At 36.6% G+C, this 24,694-nt stretch overlaps 2 protein-coding genes across 10 annotated transcripts; one reads left to right on the top strand and one right to left on the bottom strand.

Moving 5' to 3' along the window:
- Positions 1-782: 782 nt before the first annotated feature.
- Positions 783-24,162, bottom strand: LOC310727634 (neuronal pentraxin-2). 5 transcript variants are annotated; one of them, XM_083544321.1, is made up of 8 exons: positions 22,755-24,162; positions 22,401-22,682; positions 22,184-22,289; positions 5,394-6,522; positions 2,375-2,885; positions 2,028-2,278; positions 1,513-1,692; positions 783-1,403 (listed from the first exon to the last, which is right to left on the bottom strand). In XM_083544321.1, exons 4-8 carry the CDS (start codon positions 6,129-6,131, stop codon positions 1,194-1,196), a joined length of 1,890 nt encoding a protein of 629 aa, XP_083400447.1. In that variant the 5' UTR covers positions 6,132-6,522; positions 22,184-22,289; positions 22,401-22,682; positions 22,755-24,162; the 3' UTR covers positions 783-1,193. The 5 variants fall into 5 exon arrangements, with proteins under 5 accessions (XP_083400447.1, XP_083400446.1, XP_083400444.1 ...); XM_083544320.1 differs by having other exon boundaries at positions 22,401-24,162; XM_083544318.1 differs by lacking the exons at positions 22,184-22,289; positions 22,401-22,682; positions 22,755-24,162 and adding an exon at positions 8,737-8,890.
- Positions 11,477-15,823, top strand: cacng6a (calcium channel, voltage-dependent, gamma subunit 6a). Of its 5 annotated transcripts, none has more exons than XM_083544422.1 (7): positions 11,508-11,618; positions 11,713-11,778; positions 11,973-12,042; positions 12,438-12,798; positions 13,054-13,128; positions 14,248-14,385; positions 15,087-15,823. In XM_083544422.1, the coding sequence occupies exons 4-7, from the start codon at positions 12,495-12,497 to the stop codon at positions 15,299-15,301; spliced, it is 732 nt and encodes a 243-aa protein (XP_083400548.1). In that variant the 5' UTR covers positions 11,508-11,618; positions 11,713-11,778; positions 11,973-12,042; positions 12,438-12,494; the 3' UTR covers positions 15,302-15,823. The 5 variants fall into 5 exon arrangements, with proteins under 5 accessions (XP_083400550.1, XP_083400548.1, XP_083400547.1 ...); XM_083544421.1 differs by having other exon boundaries at positions 11,973-12,046; XM_083544423.1 differs by having other exon boundaries at positions 11,528-11,618; positions 11,719-11,778; positions 11,973-12,046.
- Positions 24,163-24,694: the final 532 nt, after the last annotated feature.

Genomic DNA, 24,694 nt, shown 5'->3' with positions numbered 1-24,694 from the left:
AATCCAACTGGTCATAATCTTGTTGCTTTAAAATTTTCTTTGTCATAGTAAAATAAACGGCAGGAATGATATTAAACATGTGATATGATTATTATTATTATTTTTAACCCTAAGAACATTAGATTGTGATCATTTAATTAAACCTTTAAATCTGCAGTCATTTTTTTCATTGTTATCATTGTTTTCAAGATTTTCTCAGCTACATATACACTATTTGACATCATTTATAGGATTTTTTATATTTTTTCAATATAATGCTTTTTGTATGCCATTATCTCTTGAAATTCAGACTATGTACATTTACAGTTATTTCAGAGTTCACTGTAACTGGTAACTGTGGCAGGATAAAAAAAAAAACTGCAGAATATATTCCAGAGAAGCCACAAGTGAATAAAGCATTGTGTGATCAGCACATAGTGCATGTAGTACTGGTTTCAGTGTATCAAACTATTGCTAATACTGAAATTTAGTTTGAAAACAATCAAAACAGAGTGATTTCAATAGTTAAATGAACATTCGATGTGTTGTTCATAAAGTGTAAAACTAATAAGGAAAAATGTATGATTTTGAACTTTATATTCTCAATCTGGAAAACATTTCTCTATGACAATGTCCATTGTTAAAAGTCGAATATGACTTGATACAGTGAAAGATGGAAAGATGATATTATCTCCACTTGTGCTTACCTTGAGAGCTGTTCTTTGAAAGCAAACAGCTCATGCCAACATTTCATATGTTGAAATGTACAGATATATTGAAATAAAAGATTGAGTATAGTTAAGTCTACTTCATATTTCTTTATTAACCTCTTGATTGCTATTCATGCCTTTCAAGCAGGTGTCCAAATATTGTGTTGTGCAATGAACTAGTGAGTGTTGACTTGCGTGTTGACACATATTTACTGTGTTTGTTATGTTAATTCGTAGAGAAGTGTCTGACTTTTGTATTATTATTTTTTCTATACAAACTGCTGTAACCAAACAATGATAGTGAAATTGAGCCAATTTTCCCAGATATTTAAAAAACATGGATGTGAGGTCTAGACCAGAAAAAACAACATTTTTTTATCTTGGGTATTTAAAAAGGGCCTTTCTGCTTCTAATGACGTGTGCCTTGCATTTGAGTAATAGTTCTTATTTACAACATTAAGATTCTAAAGGTTGAGAAGCAGTAGCAGCAGCCCATTTGGGCTTTTAGTGACAAGGGTCAAAGGGGTATTTGGTAACCCCTCCATGAAGTTCCACAATGGACTCACTCCATGCAATCACGTCTCCAGTAAGGTGGCTGGAACAGGATGCTTGGTTGTCTATTTCTTGAGAATTAAGAACACGTGACCATACCTGTAGGTCTGACATTTCTCCAACAAATGACTGTGTGGCATCAAAGCGGCCACCAAGGGTGTCCTGTTATTGTTGAGAAGAAAAGTTAGGTTTTAAAAAATAAGTGAATAATTGCATGGTATAATGATCTGTAGGAAGATCAAGCATGCGTAATGATTTTTCATTTCGTTACCTGCTCCTGTCCCAGTATGAAGACTCCTCCTGGTTTTATGGGATGCCACGGAGACAGATTTTCCCCAGATCCCCTTTTCACTCCATTCTGATAGGCCTCCCATATGCCATCTCGAGTTGACCAGGTCACACATAAATGGTGCCACTTACTGTCTTTCAGAGATAGGGGTAGAGTTACAGCCTTTAAAAAAGGGAGATAAAAAAGAGGTATAATAGCTTTACTAAATCCTCATATAAGGTACATTATATTGCCATAATGTGTAGACACCCGGTGATGACATGAATTCTGGCCCTTTCCCCCCAACATCACTGACCAGAAAAACTAATAATCGTGTGGCTGAGTGGATAAATTTCCACATCCATTTTTTTATTTATGATCATAGGTTATGATAACCGCCAAGCGACATTAGAATGAGGTGCTCAAAAAAAGCACATATGGATGTGAAAGAAATATTAATATAATGTAGATTTTAGAGCACCCAAAATGGAAATGTGTCTATATTGCTATTTCCTTACTTTGTCATTCACCAGTAATTCTATTGGACTGTTGGCCCATTCAATTAAGACAAGCTCATTAGCTTGGCCAGGAACAGAGTAAGAAAAAGGGGTGCCAATTCCTGAGCTTGAACCCCCCTTTAGCCAAAGGCAGACAGTTAGGGCAAAGATTTCATTGAGAAGAGTGCGCTTGATCCTCCCATACATGTAGTTAGTGTGCATGGGAAATCCAATTTGAAACCCATCAGGATTTTTAGGTGTCTTGTTGTTCCCTGTGAAGTGACAAAAAAAGTTAGTATAATCTATTACTTTGATGTTTAGAGGTTATTGTTGCATCAAGTATTGGACAAGTCTTGATTGTAAATCACCTGTTTCTGGAGACCTGTGATACAAATGGCTCAGCACTGAATCCAAATTATTGTAGGCACCACGTGCTCTAGATGCTGTTGGCTTTAGAGGGCTGTGACGTTGGTGGCCACGATCATCATTGCCATGGTGACCACTGTCATGGGGGTCAAAATGATGATCATCGTGGTGTTCATTCTGGTGGCCGTCATGGTGGTCATCATTATGACTGTTCTGATGGTCATCGTGATGATTATCATTATCGTTGTGGCGTGTGCTGAGTCGATCATAGTGATGGCCATAATAATGACTGTAATGGTGACCATTTCGGTGAATGTTATCGTGGTCATCATGGTGCTCTGAATGGTGGTCATCAGGGTGCGTCTCAGGATACCTATGCTCAGGGTGGGATTCGTGGGATCCATTGTCATGGTGACCTTCATAATGACGGTGAAGCTGTTCTTCAAGAGCATTAATTTTGCGCTGCAAAAGGTCTTTCAGTGAACTAGAGTAGGTGCTTGATGAGTTCCTTGCCTATGGGGAGAATGCATTTAAGACATCATAAGAACACGGATTTAACATCTTAGCAATTTCACCATGAAAACACTACACTAATGCAAAAATAATGTTGACTTAAAGGGGTAAAAAAATACACATATATTGTTTCCTGAAATGATTCAGACACCTTTAGTTTGTGTATATATATATATAAATATGTTAAAGATATAATGTAAAATATATTGTTAATGATAGTTTCAGTTGAGTGGAGATCATTCAGAATGTCAGTGTATGCCAGACCAAAATCTAATGATCAAATGGTCTCAGGGTATACAGAGACATTAACAAAACCATTTCTAAACCTTTCTATACTCCAATGACTACAGTGGGCTCCATCACTGTAAAAAAGGAAGAAGCCTGGAACCACAAAGATTCCTCTAAAAGCTGACTTGCCAAACTCACTCAACAGGCTAGAAAGTTCTTGGTCAAAAAGGTCTCCAATGGCCACTCTAACTGAATTGCAATAGTTTTTCACAGAGATAGAATAGCCTCCTGTTTCCTGAAAAAAAAAAAAAAAAAAAAGAAACATCTAGAAATGCCCTATTAGGGCTTTATGGTAGAGTGGCTAGACAGAAGCTAGTTCTGAGTAAAAGGCAAATGGGAAGCACATAAAGGACTCTATGATTCTATGATCTGATGATACAAAAAGATTTTGGGCTGAACTTCATGTGTTACTCTAGCAAAGCAAGTCAAGTGCTGCATTCGCAGCAGGTTTGGTTGCATAGAACATCTGTGGAGCAGCCTGAAGATGGCATGTTTTAAAGGTTTTAAATGATTGAGCTTGAGGGGATCCACTAGAAACAATGTGAGTAATTAAATAATGGGTTTAAATTCTGATCTAAATAGGAGAGTTTTTAAAGTATAATACATACTGTATGTTAAAATTAATGTACATGATATCTATAAAACAATTAAATCAGACAAAATCTGAAGCGGGTCGAATACTTTATAAAACAAGCGTAAGCGAAAGGGTTCACCAGTCTGGCTCACACATTTGTGAAAAAGAAATCTCTATGATAAAACATGAATAAAGGCTTGTATAAAATAGACATTTGCGACACGTTTGTGTTCAGAAGAGACACATATTTACAGTTAATTCGTAGAGAAGCTTGATAACATTTAAACCAGGCCCTCCTTCACTGTCAACCTCCTTCCTCTAATTAGTCACAACAAATCCGGCTTACTCGATGCCATAGTACACCACGATTAATGGCTCATCAAGGTGGATAAGTGTAATTAACAGCGATACTGGCTAGCCTGACACAAAACCCTGGTTACAGGTGCACTATATGAGACTCCGAGACACAGGTGCAAGTAATAAAGCTTGAGTTGTATTTTCCAATCATATACAAAGCAAATATTTACAGAAACTTGATCCACTTGGCCACTTGACCTACTTGGCCCAATACTTAAAGTAGATCAAGTGGAAAGTAAAGATATTTTCTTTGATAATTTTTTAAAATGCTATATTGGTAATAGATTAGTAAGATTTTCATTACAATCTGGATCAGTGTCTGCAGGCAGGGGCATGCAAATTAACTTCGGCTGAGCTCCCCAATCATACCCTGGTACATTGCCAAGTCCCACTGAGAACAATACTTGAAGTATTCTTAGTGAATAAAGGACAATGTCCCTGAAGCCTTCTACCTATTTTTCCAAGAAAAGGCCAAATGGCTATATTTAACAAATTTTCATTTCTCCTTTGCCTTTCTAGCTCAATACACTATACTTTCTCTCGGCTTCTCCCATTAGGGGTCGCCACAGCAGACCATCCGCATGTTTTTTTACGCTGGATGCCCTTCCTAACGCAACCCTCCCCATTTATCCGGGCTTGGGATCAGCACTAAGGCTTGTGCAACCCTAATGGCTTGGTTCCCTGACCAGGGATCGAACCTGGGCCGCAGCGATGAGAGCGCTGCATCCTAACCACTAGACCACCAGGGAACCTGCCGTTCTTGCTTAATACATGCTGTAAATCTAAGAGTGTAGATTTTTCTTTTGATAATTTTAGCAAATGCCATAGTGGAATTAGATTGGTTAGATTTTCTTAATGGCAAAAATGTAGGAAAATATACTGTGATCCTTGACAAAAATCTTTCCTGGGGCTCTCCTGGGGAATAAGACAACTAAAGTAAGGTTACCTGTAAGGAAAGGGGAAAAGATCTAGTGATCGGTACCTGGCACTGGATACCATTACATTATATGTTGGAAAGCAAGGACACTGTGAGAATTTCACCTCCTTAATAATATCTTTAGGTCCACATGACACAGAGGAAATGTGCAGCTATTAAAAATATGTTCCTTGTGATTCCTTTTTACATTTGACATATACAGAATACCATATTTCACCTTAAAACTTACCAAACAGATTGCACATTTAACCTGCAAAAGCTTTTTGTTTCAGATTTATATCTGCATCATATTATTATAAATAATTTTTTTATCTTATAGGTTTAAAAGAGATTCTAAACAAAGGCCCCAAACCTGTAAATTTTCCAGCCTCTCTGTCAGGGCTTGCAATGTCTTCCCTGCCTGTTCAGGAGAAAATTCATGTTTCCCCAGAAAAGGTTGCTTTCCTCTTTGATGGTCATTGTGGTACCCATTGAGAGGATAGTGCGGATCAGAATGATGGTCACTGTCATAGTGAGGTGAAGAGTGCTGAGAGCTATGATATCCATGGTGGTCTTTACTGTGGTGGCCACTTGCACCCCTCCCAAAGCCCTCACAGTGTGTCAGTTTTGCCGTCAATTCCCGTATAGTTTCCCTCTGGTCCAGAATGGTCTCCTTCTGACGCACCAGGCTTTCCCTCAAGTGCAGAATTGTAGCTGTTGCCTCATCAGATATGACCCTTCGACTACTGCTGGCACTAGGACTCGGCAAGCCTCCAACAAAATGTCCCTTCCCATGTCCATTACTGTGGCTATTGCTATGACCATTGTTATGTCTATTGATGCTAGGGCCATTAGTACCCACATCTGTGGGAAAACAATTTGGATCAGTGTCTGCAGGTAGCGGCATGCAAATTAACTTGGGCTGAGCTCCCCAATCATACTCTACTCCTGGAACATTGCCAAGTCCCACTGAGGACAATGCTAAAATTATTAGAAGTGAATATATGAGGAAAGGAAGAGGACAAAGACCTTGAAGCCTTCTACCATTTTTCCCATTGTCAGAGAATACCAGTGGAAAAGGCCAAATGGCTATGTTTGTTTCCTTAGCCATTACTTAGCACAGTCTTTGTCCTTTATCCAGTTTTTATTATGGATTTATCCAGCTGATGTGTGGACATTGCGCTTACTCTTTATCATTAATGTGGTGTGGAAGGAGGTGATTGAGAGATGGCAAAAACATTAAAACGTGTTTGTTTACAGTCAAGTCTACAGTCATTCACTATTTTCATTCAAATATGGTATTGTATAGGTCACAAATCCATCAGAAATTGTATAGCGGAGTTCCAATGCTCAATCCAGCACAATCCATATGATAGAAGAGTAGCAGGCAAGTTTTTCTTTGTCCCACATGAAAGTGATTGATTCTGAAGTACAGCAGATCTCCTGGGTCTGAGATCCAGATAATCTTTCAAGTTCCAGATCCTGTTACCACTAGTATTCTCCTGCAGATAACACAGAAAACCCATCATTAAATATGACTTGGTCTCACAGCTTGCACAAACCGACACCCAAAACCATTTATCTGAAATAAAACACCTACACATACGATTAAGATTTAATGGACTAAGATTAAAATTCATGGTGGATTAAGTAATCTATTCAAATAGTATTTTTTGTAGTTGTTTTGTTGTTAGATACAAAGCTTGATCATAAACAACTCCATTTCAATTACTGACTCACTCATTCATTATCAGTCTCTCTAAACCAGCTATGTCCCTGAGGTGAATGACGCAAACAGATGAACCATCCCAGGAAACTGTAATCAGATTACACGTCTTTTAGCATGATACAAATAATGAAGGATGATTTTCAGAAAAATAGAAGAAATCTTCAAAGGTAGCAATTCTAAAGTTCACAGAAAAAATTCTTCAGAGTAGGCATTCAATAATAATAAGTGTGAGGTCACATGATTTTTTTATATTGAAATATGGGGCAAATAAGTACAGGATCCGGACACAAAACAGTCAAATGTGTAATTGTCTTGGAAATTTATATTGCTCTTACAAAATGTTAATGTCTTTACTGTTGATTATTAAGTGAGTAAATAATACCCTGACCTTATGAGCCCAAATTTTTAAACCCCATATTATTGCACTAACAATCCCTGTATGACAGTTTCTTAGAATTTCTTTAACCCCATAATTTTATCGTATATTTTAAATTCAAAATATTAATTATTGTCATATTTAAAAAAAAAAAAATTCAGACCTCTATTATTTTTTATAGGCAATTCAAATGTCCTTGATAGTCTCCTACTTACAGTATAAAACTTTCTTTCGGCTTCTCCCATTAGGAGTCACTTGATTTGGCACGTTTTTACGCTGGATGCCCTTCCTAACGCAACCCTCCCCAATTTATCCGGGCTTGGGACCGGCACTGAGAGTGGCTGGGGATGGTTTCCTGACCGGGGATCGAACCCAGGTCACAGCGGTGAGAGCACTGCGTCTTAACCACTAGACCACCAGGGGCTCCTACTTACAGTATAAGGTACTAATAAAAAAGGTTTGACTAATGTTGTTGACCAGATGCTTAAGCTCTTATGTTTTTTATGAGAAACAGTGAATCCAAACACCAGTGACATTCGGATGGCACAGGTTCCGAGTGTAGCCTAAAAGTCAATACAGTGGTTGGGTTTAACCTCTAACTGATGTTTAAACATGTACATGCACACATATAAGAATATGAGATGCAGTTTCTTTCTTTTTATTTATTTATTTCTTGCTTGCTTGCTTTCTTTTAATCTTTCTGGCTTACAATGAAGATGTGTATCAGAACTGATATCAGAGAGACAACAAATAAGTACATATAAGCATTTTAATTTCATGTATCTAAATGATCATATTTGAAGGTCCAATAAAAAGCATGTTGATTTGAATAAAAAAAAAAACTTGCTGGTCTTTAGTAACTGCATGGTCAGGTTTGCAAGTGTTGCAGTGTAGACCAATAGTTTGTTTGAAACTAACCAAAATTCCTAAATTCCGAAAATATCATGAACAAATACCAAAACAAAAAACACACACATGAGAGATATGAACAAAAAATTCCTGTGCACATCTCTAGTAAATGACAGTTATGAACTAGAGGAGAATAATATTGTATTATAATATCCTCTTGTTTTCCCAGCCTTTCCAGGGGCATAGTACAGGTTTCACATTTAATTTAAAAACTAATCCTATTTAGGTCAGACATACTGTATGGCTGTCAGTTTTGAGCACCAGATAGATACAGCTAACGTCATTATGTTATACCAATAGTATGATTGCTTTATAATTACCCCAAAAAAACTTACAAATCCATACAATTTATACATGTAAACCATATTAGACCATATTATAAAATTATATATATTATATTATATTATATTATATTATATTATATTATATTATATTATATTATATTATTATTTAATAACTAGTTTCAATGCTAATAAGAAATAATATTTTTAACCCCATTCAGAATCTAGAGCTTAGGATCCAGATTAAAACCCATTTTTACCCCTTTTTGTCATGACTCTTGTCAAAGCCATATTAAAACCTATTAACAATGTTTGTTTTTTATTAGGACTGAATTTGATTTAGTAAAAAGACCCTATAAATTTGTAACAGCTGTACTAAAATCGAATGAAAAAATAGCAGAAGAAGGCAAAACAGTTTTACCTTTTGTATGTATGTGCCGATCTACCAACCTTAAATGATCTTCCTGAAGATGTACCATATCAAAGTGTTCCGACCAAAGGGAGTATTTTCTACATGTCAAGGTTGACTGGATAATAGGATCTGCAGGGGATTAATAGTCATGGCAGATTGGCTTGGCATGCCACCAGTCAGCCCTTAGTATTTGTGTAATCACACGTGTTGACGAGGCTGTATATATATATATATATATATATATATATATATATATATATATATATATATATATATATATATATATATACATACAGCATACACATCATACACAGCATTTAGATTTTTTTAAATGTTTTATATATATATATATATATATATATATATATATATATATATATATATATATATATATATATATATATATATATATAATTTTTGTATTTTTCTGGAGAATGAATTGTACCAGACCAGACATCCAAATGTGGCAATCCCAAGCAACTCAATCCTATTCTAAAGCAATGGCTATGAACTTCAGTTAACAGTTAATAAAATGGACTTATTTGATTTACATAAACATTTATTTATTTGCGAACAATTTTAGCTACATGTAGGTCTATCAAGACAAACTAACATATATTCTCCTACATGTTGTGAATTCATGAAACCACAAGCTGACTCGCTTTTCTCATTTGCAGGGATCAGATTGAAAAGGATTTGCTTGAAGGAAATAAGTTTAACTCTGTCCTCTTTTCCCCCTCACTCAACACCACCTCCCCACCCCCACCCCCCAAAAGACACACACACACACACACACACACACACACACACACACACACACACACACACACACACACACACACACACACACACACACACACCCTCTTCGTCTTCTTCCTTATCTCTTCCATTTGCTATTGGCCTACACATCATTTTTTTCTCCTTTTTTCTTACTTCACTTCTTGTTTCTTTTTCATTTTACTAGAACTAGAAATTATATGCATTTGTAATTAAGACATGATTTTACAAATGTCTACAATATGTTAGCATTACTTCGTTTAAACTGCATTAAACGAGGCTTCATTAAAGCCATAGTATGAACTGTGCATTTGGTACCTGGGCCTCACGTCGCGATTATAGAAACCATAAATACCATTCAAAACCGCGATATAACATCGCGTGGTATACAGGAAGGGAGAGAGACATTTTACATATGGAGGGCAAATACCATTTTACTAAAGCAAGAAAACCAGTTAAGACTACAAACCTCTACACTACAACCACAACTGTGTGGCGAGTGAGGCGAATATGAAATCTGATTGGTTAAAAAAACAGACCTGTTGGTAATATTCTCAATGGTATTTTATATATTCTGGGCAGATTAGATTGACATGGCAGCACATAGAGGCTAAAATCTGATTGGACAAAAAAAATCTAACATCCACATGCAAGTACTGGAAGCAGTGCAGCCAAGAGAAACGCTACGAAATGAAGATAATAAACTGTTGGGAATAAATGAATATAATATCATGGAATAAATATTAGATTTTAGGTTGTAAATGTAAATCAGGGCTTCTGATAGTGACTTTAGGCCAGCAGAGAAGGCTTTGCTGGTCCTGACTGCCCACCACTGAGATAGAGAGTTTTAGATAGAGAGAGTTTTTTATGTATATGTGTATATATCAACTAGTATATAGAATAGTTAATAATATACCGTATGATGCTTAGAAATTAGTCATAATTTGTGAAATCAGTCACGAAAGAATATACCAGTAGGCTGTTCCTAGTTCCCCTGCCCTTGAAGTGTTAGAGATATGCTGTAAATCAACAAGTTTGAAAGTGTTGAAAGCTGCTGGGACAACTCTGCTCAGTGGCACCACCTACTGGTTAGTGATAAAGCAACATCATGAAGAGTGAGCCAGCAGAGCCATCATCATGCTAAGCACATACAACTGCAGCGCTCTCCCTCCCTCTCTCTCTCTCTCTCTCTCTCTCTCTCGCTCTCTCGCTCTCTCTCATTGCATGACAGATGATCAGTGCCATCATTTTTATGAAAATCGAATGCAAATTCTTCTCCATCAAGAAATAAATTTGACAGGAAATGTGACTTTAATAGCAGATATCTTGCTTTTTGCTACATCTATTTACCTTCATAATAGATTGCTTGACTGATTTGTTTATTTATTGGTTGATTAATTGATTGATTGTTTGAGAAACAATTACTGGTTTTCTGCAAAACGCAAAGTGATATCCACCATAAACTTCTAACCGTATCAATAGTCCATGCTGCATTTCATGATGTATATCTAAATCAAAACAGGTGTGTTTTTGCTACGCATGACTCAACTCACACATAGTTAAGGAATTTGTGACCAATTACCTAGGTGACATCTGTTGGCTCAAATAATGACCGACTTCAGAAGGAATATAATACCCCCTTTTCCTGAGCACACACACACATATGTATATATTTGCTGATCCTAACCCTTAAGCAGCTGTCTTCAGCTGCTACGTTTTTTTAAATGTGATAAACAGGTGGCTTTTAAAAATAGAAATGCAAAACACATGCTTCAGCCCTCGCATGCATAACTGCTGAAACATGAAGAGTACGAGTGCAAAAATGCACAAACCGATCTGAGCAAGTCCGTGGTAACACATTCACTCTCGGCCGCTACACGCATGCTTGAAAACACCCAAATCTTTGACGTCTGTGGCCATGAATTTGAGAGGTTTTGAATAGAATAGCTTGCGTCCCCCCTTATGCACACAGCAGCAACAGCATGTCACTGGCCTCCTCCCTCTTTTTGCCCTCCCTTTCCCCCCTTTCTGTCCCTCTGCCTTGTCATTGCTCCTAGACACAGAGAAAACCTTTCTTTCCTCACTCTCCGAACCGAGCCTCTCACACCCAAAAGGTTAGCAGCTTGTTTGTCTCGTTCTTATGATTCGTTATTGAAGCACTTGTCTAGTCAACACTTGTCACAAAGTTTGTCTTTGTTTTTTTGTCAGTTACAGGATGGGCATAAACCCTCTGACCTAGGTTTTAAAATGTAACAGATCCTGTCGCTCACTGAGGTTGGAACCTTACTACCTGACCTAGCATACGTTTATATTTATTGTCATGAACACTTAAGAACGGATGGAATAGTACTTGATATTTGTGGCATTACTTGTATCTTGACATTGTACATTGTAGTATTCTTCTACATTGTGCAGATAATGCAATTGCGTTTTGCATGTCATATTGTTCTTGTTTTTTTGATTTCCAGATATTCCACATTAAGGTTCCTTCCTCAAATCCTTTACTTCGTGTATACTTCCTGAACCTTGATCAACACTGTCAGTAGGCATATTTTTCAAATTATAATTTTTTTTTGTAATGTCATGGGCAGAGTCCAAGTGCCTGGCTTACATCACTCCTTGTTGTTCAGCTGTCAGTGTTGGTCTTTAAGCATCCATGATTAACACCTGCCAATTTGTTATCTAATGTGACACCATGCCACGGCTCTTAGCAAATAGCTCAGCGGATTGTATCTTACTTTGCTACCATCCATTCGTTTAGCCTTAGTCTGCACTCTTGCTAGAGTGATCTTGATCCTTGATTTAGTATTTTTTCACCTACGTTAGCACCTTTAGACAAGTTCCTCACTGACTAGTCTCTACTCTTCTACTGCTCCCATCATTCCCTTTCTAACTCTTTATACACTGTCATGTGGTCCACCTTCGTCGTGCAGGACGAGGAGGCCAGGTCCACAGCCATATCTGGTAGAGGTACTGAAGCACTATCAGGAATGATAGCTGTGCGAACCGGAGGTGGAGGCAAGAGGCGGACAAGAGCACCCACAGCTTCCCTAAGTGAGCATCAGGGAGGCAAGATTAAGCTAGCGCTCTTTGTGGCTGCAGTGGGCATCACGCTGACTGTTCTTGGGGTGGGCACAGAGTTCTGGGTGGAGCTGGCCTCATCAAAAAACTTTTATAACAATGAGACATGCCTGTCTGCACACTATGGCTTGTGGAAGAGCTGTATGAAAAGGCTCTGGGTCGCGGATGTCGACCCTGAGAGGGAAACCTGTGGGCCTATAGACCTACCTGGAGGTGAGAGTTTAAAAAAAATCATAATGTCAAATCTCAATAATCAGACATTACATACATTTTCGTACTGATCCAACATTTTTCCAACACAATTTCATTCTAAAATCTATTTTATAATGTTTATTAGAGGGCACAATGGGATGCTGTCGGGAGCATTATCCTTTTTACAGCTTCCCAGATTCAATACTGAGCTCATGCTAACCAAAAATTTCAAGACCCAGTATCCCCATTTATTAACCCATAATTTGCTTATTCCAGAATCAAACTGCACCTATTTCAAGATATATACAACTGGAGAAAACACAGTCCTGTTTCACAAAATGCCAGCAAAGAGTGAGTCATCTATCTATCTATCTATCTATCTATCTATCTATCTATCTATCTATCTATCTATCTATCTATCTATCTATCTATCTATCCATCCATCCATCCATCCATCCATCCATCCATCCATCCATCCATCCATCCATCCATCCTTCCATCCATCCATCCATCCATCCATCTGAACAAAGAGAACCATTAGTCATAATTCATAATACTCTTACCTGAACATTTGAATAAATTCAGCAGGCTTTTGGCTTTTAAATCTGTACAGTTTTTTTTAATTAGCATCCCAACATTGTATTTCTATTTGTCATTATATGCACAAAAGTATTGCAACAGCGGGTTTTTTCAGCCCTATGTGATTGTTTCCTGAACTGTTACCCAAAGTTGGAGGTTCACAACTTTATTTATTTTCCCTTTATTTGATCTAGGATACTTAAACGTGTTCCAGCATGACAATGTCCCTTTGAACAAAGCCAGTTTCATGAAGTATGGTTTACATGGGTTGAGGGGGAAGATCTAGACTGACCTGATATGTAGCTTTGACCTCAACCCTACTGAACACCTTTGGGATGAATTCCCCAGGCCTCCTCACTCTACATCAGTACCTGCCTTTACTAATGCCCTTGTCAATAAATTAGCAAAAATCTCCAAATTATAACAGCAAATGGGAAGTCAATGTAGAATGGGATGTTAAAAAACACATACTGTATGTATCATCGTATCACAAACTTTTGTCTATTTAATGTATGTGGGGGATTGGTAACTCAGTGGTTAAGGTGCTGGTTTACTGTTTGGAAGTTTGGGGGTTCAAGTCCTGGTATTGTCAAGCTGCTACTCTTGGGCTCTTACAAAAGGCCCTTAATCCTCTGAGCTCCAGGGTCACTATATCATGTCTGACCCCAGCTTTTGAGCAAGCTAGGATATAAAAAAAAAAAAAGAATTTAACTGTGCTGTTATGTATATGTGACAAATAAAGGCTATTCTTTCTGTCTTAAATGCACCTGAGAAAAGCTGATTTCAGAACAGTTTCATTAATATTTTGGATTCATGAATAGATTGATAGTGAATGAAGATAAAAGAAAGGGTCTATGAGTCTGTGAGTGATCTCCCTTTCTATTTGTGCAGATTTGACTGTAATCTCTGCCATGTTGGCTATCTTAAGTCTTTTTCTGATGGGGACGGGAGCTGTTTGCATTGTCATGGCATTAAGCAAAGGCGAGCAGTTCTTCCTGAAGCCAGCGTCCGTCTGTTTCACATTATCAGGTATAGTCATTGCATTGTGAACAATACTGACAAATGATATTTACTGAACACCTGATGTGCATACAGTGCCTGTCAAAGATTTGGAAACACCTATTCTTTTATGATTTTTGAAAGACACATGCATGTTTTGTTTATACGTAACAAGCTGGTAATTTAACAGTATGAAGATTTACTTTGACCAAACAAATAAATGTTAATCTTTATTTTCATAAAAAAAAAAATCCTGCCTTGGCATAAATTACAGCTTATGTTCATTCAGTTCAAATACTTTGCTGTGTCTCTTCAAATCTTTCTAACCTTGTGATCCAGTTCAACCCAGAACAGTTCAATAGGATTTGGGTATATTGAGTGGGCAGGTGATTCTATGATAAATAATACTCCGACTGACTGTTTGATCTCTAAGTAACACAGATCTTGGACATGTGCTTTGGGTCATTGTCTTGTTGTATGCGGAATTTGTTCCAACATTTCAGTTAGCTGGAATTAGTCTCCAATCTTCCTTGCTCCAAAACAAACCCAAACCATTAAGCTTCCACTTAATGGATTTGCCTCTAAATGAATAAAAAAGTAGGTGTTTCCAAACTTATAGCCTCTCTAAAAACAAACTTTCATATCTGATATAAGCTTGAAGTTTGTTTTCAGAAATTTCAGTATTCAGTATTCAGTATTCGGACTGACCGATCTTCTATCTTTGTTTTCAGGTCTCCTGGTTTTCCTGTCTCTCATTGTTTTTCGTCAGTCAGTCCTTTCATTTTTGGAAAGTGACCACACCATACCATTGCACCATGAACTGTCATGGTCAGTAGCATGTATGGGATGTGCTGGCATCTTACTAATCATTGCAGGGGTTTTATTCCTGTTTCTTGCACTACCATACAGCATTTGGGAAAAATGTCTGCCTAAGAGGGAACACTGACAACTTGTGACATGGGCCCTTTGTAATTTTTGGTACTGATCAAATTCTTTTCACTGCAGTGGCTCAATCTTAAATAAGTTAAATAAGCTGCCTGGGAAACAAAGTAAAAATAAATCCCATTGTGTATTGGTTTGTTTTTGTCATATATTAGTGTACATTTATGAGATTGTGAGATATTAATACAGTATATACTGATCTCGATTACACTGATTGTATTCTAGTGTGACTCTTGTTTTTGGCAATGTACCAGTGAAGTGTATTATGATTGAATAAGGGTTAAAAGGATCATTTGTTTTTCACAGCTTATGATTTGTGATCATTGTACATGAGCAAAATTAGGCATAAAATGATAGCATTGTGTAATTTTGATATTTATTCATGACTTTGTGATAAAATGTATAAAGCAGATGGGTTTTAATGAATATATTAAGAGTGGACATGAAACTGCAATATCCACTTTAACTGACAGCACTTACAGCACATATATCTGTTGAGTTTCTTAAAAATAAAATCTTATGATCATGCTGTATTTTTAAATATGCTAGTTTTGTGCTCACATATGTGTCATTTGATTTCTTGCTAGTTTGGGTGAATGCAAGCTATTTTGTATAATGTGTTGCTCTGACTGGTCACACAGTGGGATCATTCATAAAAACAAAAACATCAAACAACTTATGCTGTATTCTCTATTGCAATAAATCCAACAACCACATTAAACAAATCTACATACACCCTAGCAATGGAAAGTACAACATAGCAACCATTTAATAACACTTATTAACTGCATAATACCACAACAATCATTTAGCAACTATAGCAAAACACCCCAACAATTGCTTAGAATACTATCACACCTTTCAATCATCCATAGCAGGTCAAAAAGCAACACCCTAGCAATCAATTGGAATGCTATTGCTTCTGCTTAGCAACCTAGATACCTGAACAATTACCTGGTGACCACCTAGTTACACTCTAACAATTACATGGAAACCATCACACCTTCCAAGCAACAAACTAACAACCACTTGAAATGCTATTGTACATTTAGAGCAACCAAAGAACCTAGATAATAATGATTTAAATTACAAAGCAACACTCTGAATATAATTTGGAAAACGATCCTACCAACCACCATAGCAACCAAAAGGAATGCTTTTGGACCTTTCGAGCAACCATAGCAACCTTGATAACAATGATAATCATTTGGCAATCACTCAGCAACACTATTTGAAATACCATCACACCTGGCTAGCAAACCACAACTACCTGGGATTTTATAGAATTTACAAACAACACCGTAGCAATGAAAAGAAATGCTATTGGACCTTCTGGGCAAACGTAGCAACCTAGATAACAGTGATAACAATCACTTGGTAATCACCCAGCAACAGAAAATTTTTGGAATACCATCACACCTTGCTAGTAACCACAACCACCGTAGCAGTCACCTATAAACATGCTAACAATGCCACTACACCTTTTTAGCATCCATAGCAATCTACTTACCAGGGTCCTGATGGTCCTTACTATCAACTGGCCACCACATAGTAACACCATACCAAACACTTGGAATTACCATCACACATTGCTAGCAACCATAACTACCTGAGATACTGAGCAACCAAAAGGAAAGTAATTTCGCCTTATTAAGGACTGCATAGGATACCACAGAAACCTCTATAAACCCTTTATGAACCACCTGGTCATATTTAGTTTGAATGAAGAGGATAGTCTTAATTATAGCACTAAATCCTCATGAATCATATGTAAAAAAAAAATTATGTCTGATTGCATTAGGAACTTAAGAAGGATTAGCTTATCTAAAAAATACACAATGTCTTTCTGTTTTCTTTTAAACAGCTGACCAAATATTGCAGCTGAATGAAATTGTCTGAGACCTTTATCTGTGTAGTCAGTTTCACACAATCTCCTACAGCGAGAAGCAATTACACTTCATTTACGCAGCAGGATGGATTGGTGCACCTTTTCTGGGAATTATTTCAACTTAAAGGTAAAATATAAGGTGGGGTACACTTTATAAATGCATTTGCTTTGGCTTTTAGTTTAGTGCTTGGGTTAAGTTACCTTCACCTCCCTACTACAGAGCACAAAATATGAGCCGAGCACAAAACAGAAACAAAATATTAATATTAAGTTTTTAAAAACAATTTTCCTGGTTTGGACATTTGTAAGAATTATTCAAAGATTTCTCTCGGCTACATCAATTCTGTTTCCATTTATGATCTTGTTATCAGGCCCTTGATAGGCTACATTATGTGTGCAGAAAACCAAATAATGACTAATCTTTTGTGGAAAAAAAAAAACGTCCCAAATATATTTTTGTAAAACATTGTACGCTCAGCTGTGTTAGATAGTTTGTGCGTTCATATTGTATTATTCATTTGCAGTATATAATCATTATCAGAATTTTACCTTTACATCCAAATAGACTACAGTATGTAAGTATTTCTAGCTTTTCCCCAAACAGTTCACTGCAGTACTAGTAAAAAATGCAAAAGGTGGCACAGGAGGTCTCAAGAGTACATTTGATTATTTCCTGGCCAATGATTTATTGTTAAAATTATCAAAAGACTAATATTTGCCATTGTGTGCTTGGCCTATTTTTGTGCCCAGAAGTGTAGATGGGATTTATTTTTTTTAAATCTCCCCATGACCCTTCTGAAAGCAGTGCAAAAGAAATAAAGAGTATTCTCCTTTTTTTCTATGGCATGGTCAAAAATCATTGTAACTCCTACATCCTAGATTCAGCTATCAAATGGAGTCTCCACTCCAGAACCATTGCAAAGACTTTTCTTGTAACAGCATGAGCTCCATATAATTGGAACCCACCCACTGGTCCTTAAAAAAATCAAAAGAAAACCAAACAAAAGAAAATAAAAAAAATAAAAAAAATAAAAACAAAACAGGTCCATAATCCTGAAGCAGTGTCTTAACTATACAATCTCAACCTTCAGCATCACTAGGTTAATCACATACACTCCTGGAATCTTGATCCAATAATGGTTTCTTACTATTACACTAACTTCAGTGGCAGAGATAGACTCAAAAACACAAAAGATTTCTGCCAATGGTCTCTTGAAGGAGGGCATGTTCACTTAAACAGCTAAACAGCCCTCCCATCACTTAACAATAAGCCTAGTAGTGGTTTTCAATGACATCTTTGAAGAAACGTACAGAACAGTAATAAAAAAAAATAGCAACAGCGATGAACAAAAATAGGCTTTGTGCCCAACTAAAATAGCAACATGCAGGTGTTAACCAGCAAATTACACTCCTGTCAGCATGAAAACTGAGCTAGCTTTATGTATCTGCTTGTAATGCAGTTCTGCATAATTAATATGTACTGTAGCAGAGATGTTCTTTTAGCAAGTTTGAGTCAAGTCAAGCTTTTGAGATGAAGCCTGCGTCAACTTTAAAGTCATGCACTTTGGTTAACTTTGGTTAGCTGTGGAGCCTTTATTACACATAATTAATATACTGATAAATTATTACTATTGAATGCACTATTAAATGTTAGAAATGTATATGCTATATATAACAATATTTATTTTTTATCAGAGATTTGAGATAGATAATGCTCTTATCATGGATCTTGTATCTTGCCAATGCTCTTCATTTTGATTGCATCACATTGAAGATTTGGTGAATCAAATTTTACCTTCAAAGTGGAAGCATTTCTAAGTATCTAAGAAAACAGCAAAGAGCATGTAAGGAGAATCTCTACAACCACCATTGTTTCAGCATTTAAAATTTTATAGAACCTGGATAAAGTCACAGTGGTCTCAATAATCATCTCAATTGTTTTCTGGACTGCTAAGACACTCTAGATGGCTGGGAACTGTTACAAATAATGCTGAAATGGTTTAAAAGGTTTTGATGACAATTGATAACGATGCACATATATGTTTATTCAACACTTCATTCCAGGTTTAATAGTCTGTCTGCTGATCTAACAAGCTTCACTCTTTACTCTGTGAAGGCTTCTCACTAGATTTTGGAGGGTGTCTATGGGGGATTTGTGTTCTTAGCTCAGGCACTGATATTGGGTGATGGGTGCGGAGGTCTGGGGGACTGTCGGTGTTCCAGATCGGTGTTGTTGAGGTTGGGGCTCTGTTGTTCAAAGGGGCATTGCCATGGTTCCAAAGACATTATATACAAATATATGCGTGTTCAAATCTTTGGCAAGAGTTCGAGCTGTCCACATACTTACAAAAGTAGTGCATGGTTCTGGAGAAGGTAATATTTAATGATACCGATGTAGCTTTTGTTTCACACACACATCTATCTATCTATCTATCTATCTATCTATCTATCTATCTATCTATCTATCTATCTATCTATCTATCTATCTATCTATCTATACACAATAGAATAAAAGAGAAATAAAAAAAATACAAAAATAATAACAAATAATAATATTAATTATTAATAAACACAACAGTTCAGGTACATTTGGAGTGTCACTGTGTATAAAAAAGAACAGTAATTTAAGTTGTAGAAATAAAGTATGTATATAAAAAAAACACTGCTGTATTATTAAAAATGAATGTCTTGTTTCTATGAAATACATATAGTTATACAAATAGTTTTTAATAAACACTATATATTTAGAAGGATTACACAATTTATTACCTAATATAAGAAGGTTATATGTGTTCCAGCATAAGTAAGAAAATAACACAGTGCGTACAGGGTGTCTTTTTAAGATACTCAGCAATCTGCAATCATCTCCTAAAAATATCTTCCCAACTTCTCAAGTACCAGGCAACAAAATATACTGAAATAGAACAAGAGTGGAAAAATATTGCCAATAAATTAAGCCCAAGCATTTGAACCTAATCATGTTTTTCACTTATAAAGAGTTCATACTTGGAAGTAATATACTAAATAGTTTAGTAGATCAGGAAAACAGTTCTCTACCAACAGTAAAGTAAGTTGTTCTGTATTGTTTAAAGATTTATAATCACACCCTTGATGTCACCCAAATGAGGATGAGTTCCCCTTTTGAGTCTGGTTTCTCTCAAGGTTTTTTCCTCATAACATTTAAGGGAGTTTTTTTTTTGCCACAGTCGTCTGACTAAAATTTATATGTATATATTTTCAGAATTGCAATCATAATGAAAATGGTTCACCGTTCTGATATTAAACCTATGTGAAATCTAAGTGTATAAGTAAATGAACATTTAGTAATGTTCGAGAAATCTATATAGATTTCAGTAAATCGTATACAGTACTTTGTTTTAGTTGCATAAATGTCCCCTTGTACATACTGAATGTAATCAGAGGTACACTTGCATCTACAGCCTAAACAATGGCAATTGAATAGAGATATATAAACAATCACTTGTATTTCTCAGATAGTGCTTTTTTCTCACCAAATATCCGAAAAGCATGCTTATTTTAATTCATTTGTTATTGTTAGTTTTGTGAGCATCATATCTGACTGGCCATTTGCACCAGCATGAAAGTAAAATCCTGCCACTTTTGTAGGATCCTACCTCTAAAGCACTCTTTCTTATTATATCTATATTTATACTTCTTATTCAGATTCTGTATTCACATACACCCCTAATATGTACATCAAACTAAATCCATATTTGGGAAAACAAGCCAAAACCATGTCTTTCTATAACATATTTGTTTCATTTGGACACCCAATACACATTGAAATGCATTTCTTTTTTCCTACTTGACCCGCTTCCCGATTTTGGTCTCTCTGCTTTTTCACTTATCTCATATCCTCCCCTACCTCACACTAACCTCTCTAAATATAGAGCATGGCCAATTGCAATCCAATAGATGTATGCAACACAAATCTCTTAAGTGAGATCTGAGCACCCAGTAGTACTATCATTCTTTTTATTTACTTTTTGCATACAAAATGGTTTCTATTTTATTTCAGTATGACTGACACAAGTTTTCTTAATTTATATATATATATATATATATATATATATATATATATATATATATATATATATATATATATACACACACACACACACACACACACATTATGTAGACAAAAGTTTTGGAAAAGCCGACTCTTTCCCAGCTATATGTGGTTTTTCCCCAAACGATTACCACAAAGTTGGAGGCACACAATTGTATAAGATGTTTTTGGAGGCATTACATTTTCCCTTCACCTGAACTTAAGAACCAAATCTGTTCCAGCATGACAGTGTTGTTGTGCACAAAGCCAGCTCCATTAAGATATGATTTATATGGGTTGGACTGAAAGAGCTTGACTGACCTGCTATAGAGCTCTGACCTCAACCCTATTAAACACCTTTGGGATGAATTAGAAAGCTGACAGCACCCCAGGCTTCTTATCCTATATTTATACTTGACTTTACTGAAGTACTTTGGCTGAATAAGCACAAATCTCCACAAGCACTATGTAGTAGAACATCTTCCTGGAAGAGTGAAGGTTATTATAACAGCAGTTTAACAGTTTAAAAAGCACATACCAATCTAATAATTAGCATCAGACAGAGGACTCAGAGCATTGCAACAGTATATAATATATATTATATATTACTTCTGAGCTTGTAAAAACTCCCAAAAGACTTGATCCAGACATGCTACTGATTATATGATATAAACTGTACCCATGATCTACTCCTCAAACATTCATACACATTTATAGCCACCTACAAAAAACACAGTCCTGTCCCAATGCCAGGATGAGACTTGATCTACTATGTGTGTGTGTGTGTGTGTGTGTGTGTGTGTGTGTGTGTGTGTGTGTGTGTGTGTGTGTGTGTGTGTGTGTGTGTGTGTGTGTGTGTTCAGAGGTAATTCGAGGAAGCATCTGGTTGGGACACTAGTGCTCTTAATGCTATGCAGTAGCTCACTTACGCACATCATGAGAGCTCACATGATGCCACACTGAAGTGTCTCAGCACAAAACATACTGCTGCTTCTCAGTTCTTGCTTTGCAGAGCATGAAGGTGACTGTGGGGCTCTAGGAGATAAACACAATTAGGCATGCTCATTACACTCTTTCTCTATAAGTGGCATGATACCGTATGTTTAAACACATACACTGACCAGACATAAACTTAGGACCACTTGCCTAATATTGTGCTGATCCTTCTTTTGCTGCCAAAACAGTCCAGACGTTTCGAGCCTTAACAGCATTAACTTCTTTAGCGGTTTAAGCTACAGGAGCTCATCAGTTGGATCGAACCACACTGGCTAGCCTTCGCTCCCCACGTGCATCAATGAGCTTTGGGCCGCCCACGACCCTGTCGCCGGTTCACCACTGTTCCTTCCCTTGACCACTTTTGATAAATACTGACCACTGCAAACTGGGAAACACTCCACAAGAGCTGCAGTTTTGGAGATGCTCTGTCGTCTAGCCATCACAATTTAGCCCTTGTCAAACTCGCTCAAATCCTTACGCTTGCCCATTTTTCCTGCTTCTAACACATGAACTTTGAGGACAAAATGTTCACTTGCTGCCTGAAAAAATCCCACCCACTAAAAGGTGGCGTGATGAAAAGAATGTGTTATTTACTTCACTGCTCATAATGTTAGAATGTAATAATGTTACGTCTGGTTAGTGTATAGTCGAAAACCGCTCAGGCTTTGCAGCGGGTAAGTTTGTGAGAACCTAAAGAATTAGTGAACAGTTCAATTATATAGTTAGAAAGAAGAATCACTGTAAAATCAAAACAAAAATGTGACTGGAGAATGGGGGCATAAGGTGGCAATAATCTCATTCACAACCAACAAGGGCTCAACAAATGGTTCAATGAGTATGACAATAATGTATTCTTTAACATTTACAAGATATCCAGCCAAAAATACAGCTTTGGGAAGTTTTGTACTGAAGTGTAGACATGCAAAATTGTCTACTACTATCATGAACAATTGTAATAAGCATGATGTTATAAGCAGTGTATCAGTAGACCAGAGATCAGTAGATTCTATGGCAAGATATATTGAAGCTTTTTTTGTTGTTTAATTGTTTAGTTTTCAACAAAAATTTGGTATTTCTGCCAAAACCTATTCTAGGAAAACATACATTTCACCAAAACAATGTAGCAAAATGTATCGATTAACTATGCAACACTCCAAATTGTGTCTTTCCCCTAACTGTTACCACAATTTGTTCCGGTGTGACAAAACTCCTATGCACAAAGCGAGCACCATAAAGCTATAGTGTGTTGAAATTGGAGTGAAAGAACTAGACCTTGTCCTCCACCAAGCCTTAACCTCAACACCTTTGAAATGAACTACTCCTCTTATGGCTGAATAAAATCCTCACAACCACATTCCAAACTCCGGTGAAAGACCTTTCCAGAACAGCGGAGCTTTTTATAATTTGGAATGCGTTTGTGATGGTCAGGTGTCCACAATACTTTGACCATTTAGTTTAAGGCTGTTTAAAACCACAGATGTAAAAAAAACTAGTTCAATGAAAGATGTCTCCATCAGGTAAATATAGTTCCAATTGAGATGATATAGTGAAGACCACAAAGTAAACGAGGACTTTAAATAAGTTTATAATGTAGAAATAATTTTGAATAAGAAGAAACGTTTACAGAGGCTGCTAAGAGATGTCATGTCAACATGCTGCTAAATGCTTTTTTTTTTTTTTTTTTTTTAAAGAAATCCCCAAAACTAAGACTGCCTAAATCACCTCACAGCACATGGCAAATATGTTTGGCACAAAATCAGAACAGCTTAGCATCATGTTATGATGCCAAGATGATCCAGGTACTGTTTACTGTGTACAATATGTACTGTTTCAAAATGCCCTGCCATTCTTTCTCTCTTCTGTAATATAGCTAGCTGTACACAATAGCTGACTAAGGGCATATGCAATCAATTAAATTCATGTGTAATCAATTCAATTCTTATCCCACATTTCCACACTTCTAGCGGCTTTTACCTTTAACTACTCCTTTTTCTGATTCCACCTCTAAACTTTGCTCCCAGCACCAACTGTGAAGAAGATGTCTGTGTATGTAGCCATGCTATAAATTCGCTACCACTAAGACCCTATTGTCATGATATTCTTCTCAAAGATTTCTCTGTTGGCACCATCATTCTATAAATCATATGTATACTAGACCACCATGATTATATATCATATCCCAGACAACATCTTCAATCTGAAGGCAGGAACATACACCTTAGAATGGTACGATTTGCTCTCAAATGTTTCTATGAAGAATGAAGTATATGTTTGTACACTTCTGTAAAACCCTGTACACTCCTGAGACTATAAACACATCTCTGTTTTCAGAAGGCCTTTCAATTTTGCAAAGTAGATACTGCTCAAGGTACATTATATGCTTGAATCCCAGTACCACTATATTTTGGGAAACTTCAGTACAACCCATTGCCATGTGTTTCATG

Source organism: Silurus aristotelis (assembly GCF_946808225.1).
Source record: "Silurus aristotelis genome assembly, chromosome: 6".
NCBI lineage: Eukaryota > Metazoa > Chordata > Actinopteri > Siluriformes > Siluridae > Silurus > Silurus aristotelis.
Note: the sequence above shows the minus strand (reverse complement) of the source record. Positions and strands in the feature narration are given on the sequence as shown.

What these genes read in the sequence shown, in the direction of transcription:
- LOC310727634 (XM_083544320.1), bottom strand. Translation starts at nt 6,131, where the DNA reads ATGGCTAAGGAAACAAACATAGCCATTTGGCCTTTTCCACTGGTATTC. An exon ending in TCACAGGTCTCCAGAAACAG is followed by an intron (nt 2,279 to 2,374) that starts GTGATTTACAAT and finishes GTCACTTCACAG; the next exon opens with GGAACAACAAGACACCTAAA. An exon ending in TCATACTGGGACAGGAGCAG is followed by an intron (nt 1,404 to 1,512) that starts GTAACGAAATGA and finishes CAACAATAACAG; the next exon opens with GACACCCTTGGTGGCCGCTT.
- cacng6a (XM_083544420.1), top strand. Translation starts at nt 12,414, where the DNA reads ATGTGGTCCACCTTCGTCGTGCAGGACGAGGAGGCCAGGTCCACAGCC. An exon ending in GCCTATAGACCTACCTGGAG is followed by an intron (nt 12,799 to 13,053) that starts GTGAGAGTTTAA and finishes TGCTTATTCCAG; the next exon opens with AATCAAACTGCACCTATTTC. An exon ending in TCACAAAATGCCAGCAAAGA is followed by an intron (nt 13,129 to 14,247) that starts GTGAGTCATCTA and finishes CTATTTGTGCAG; the next exon opens with ATTTGACTGTAATCTCTGCC.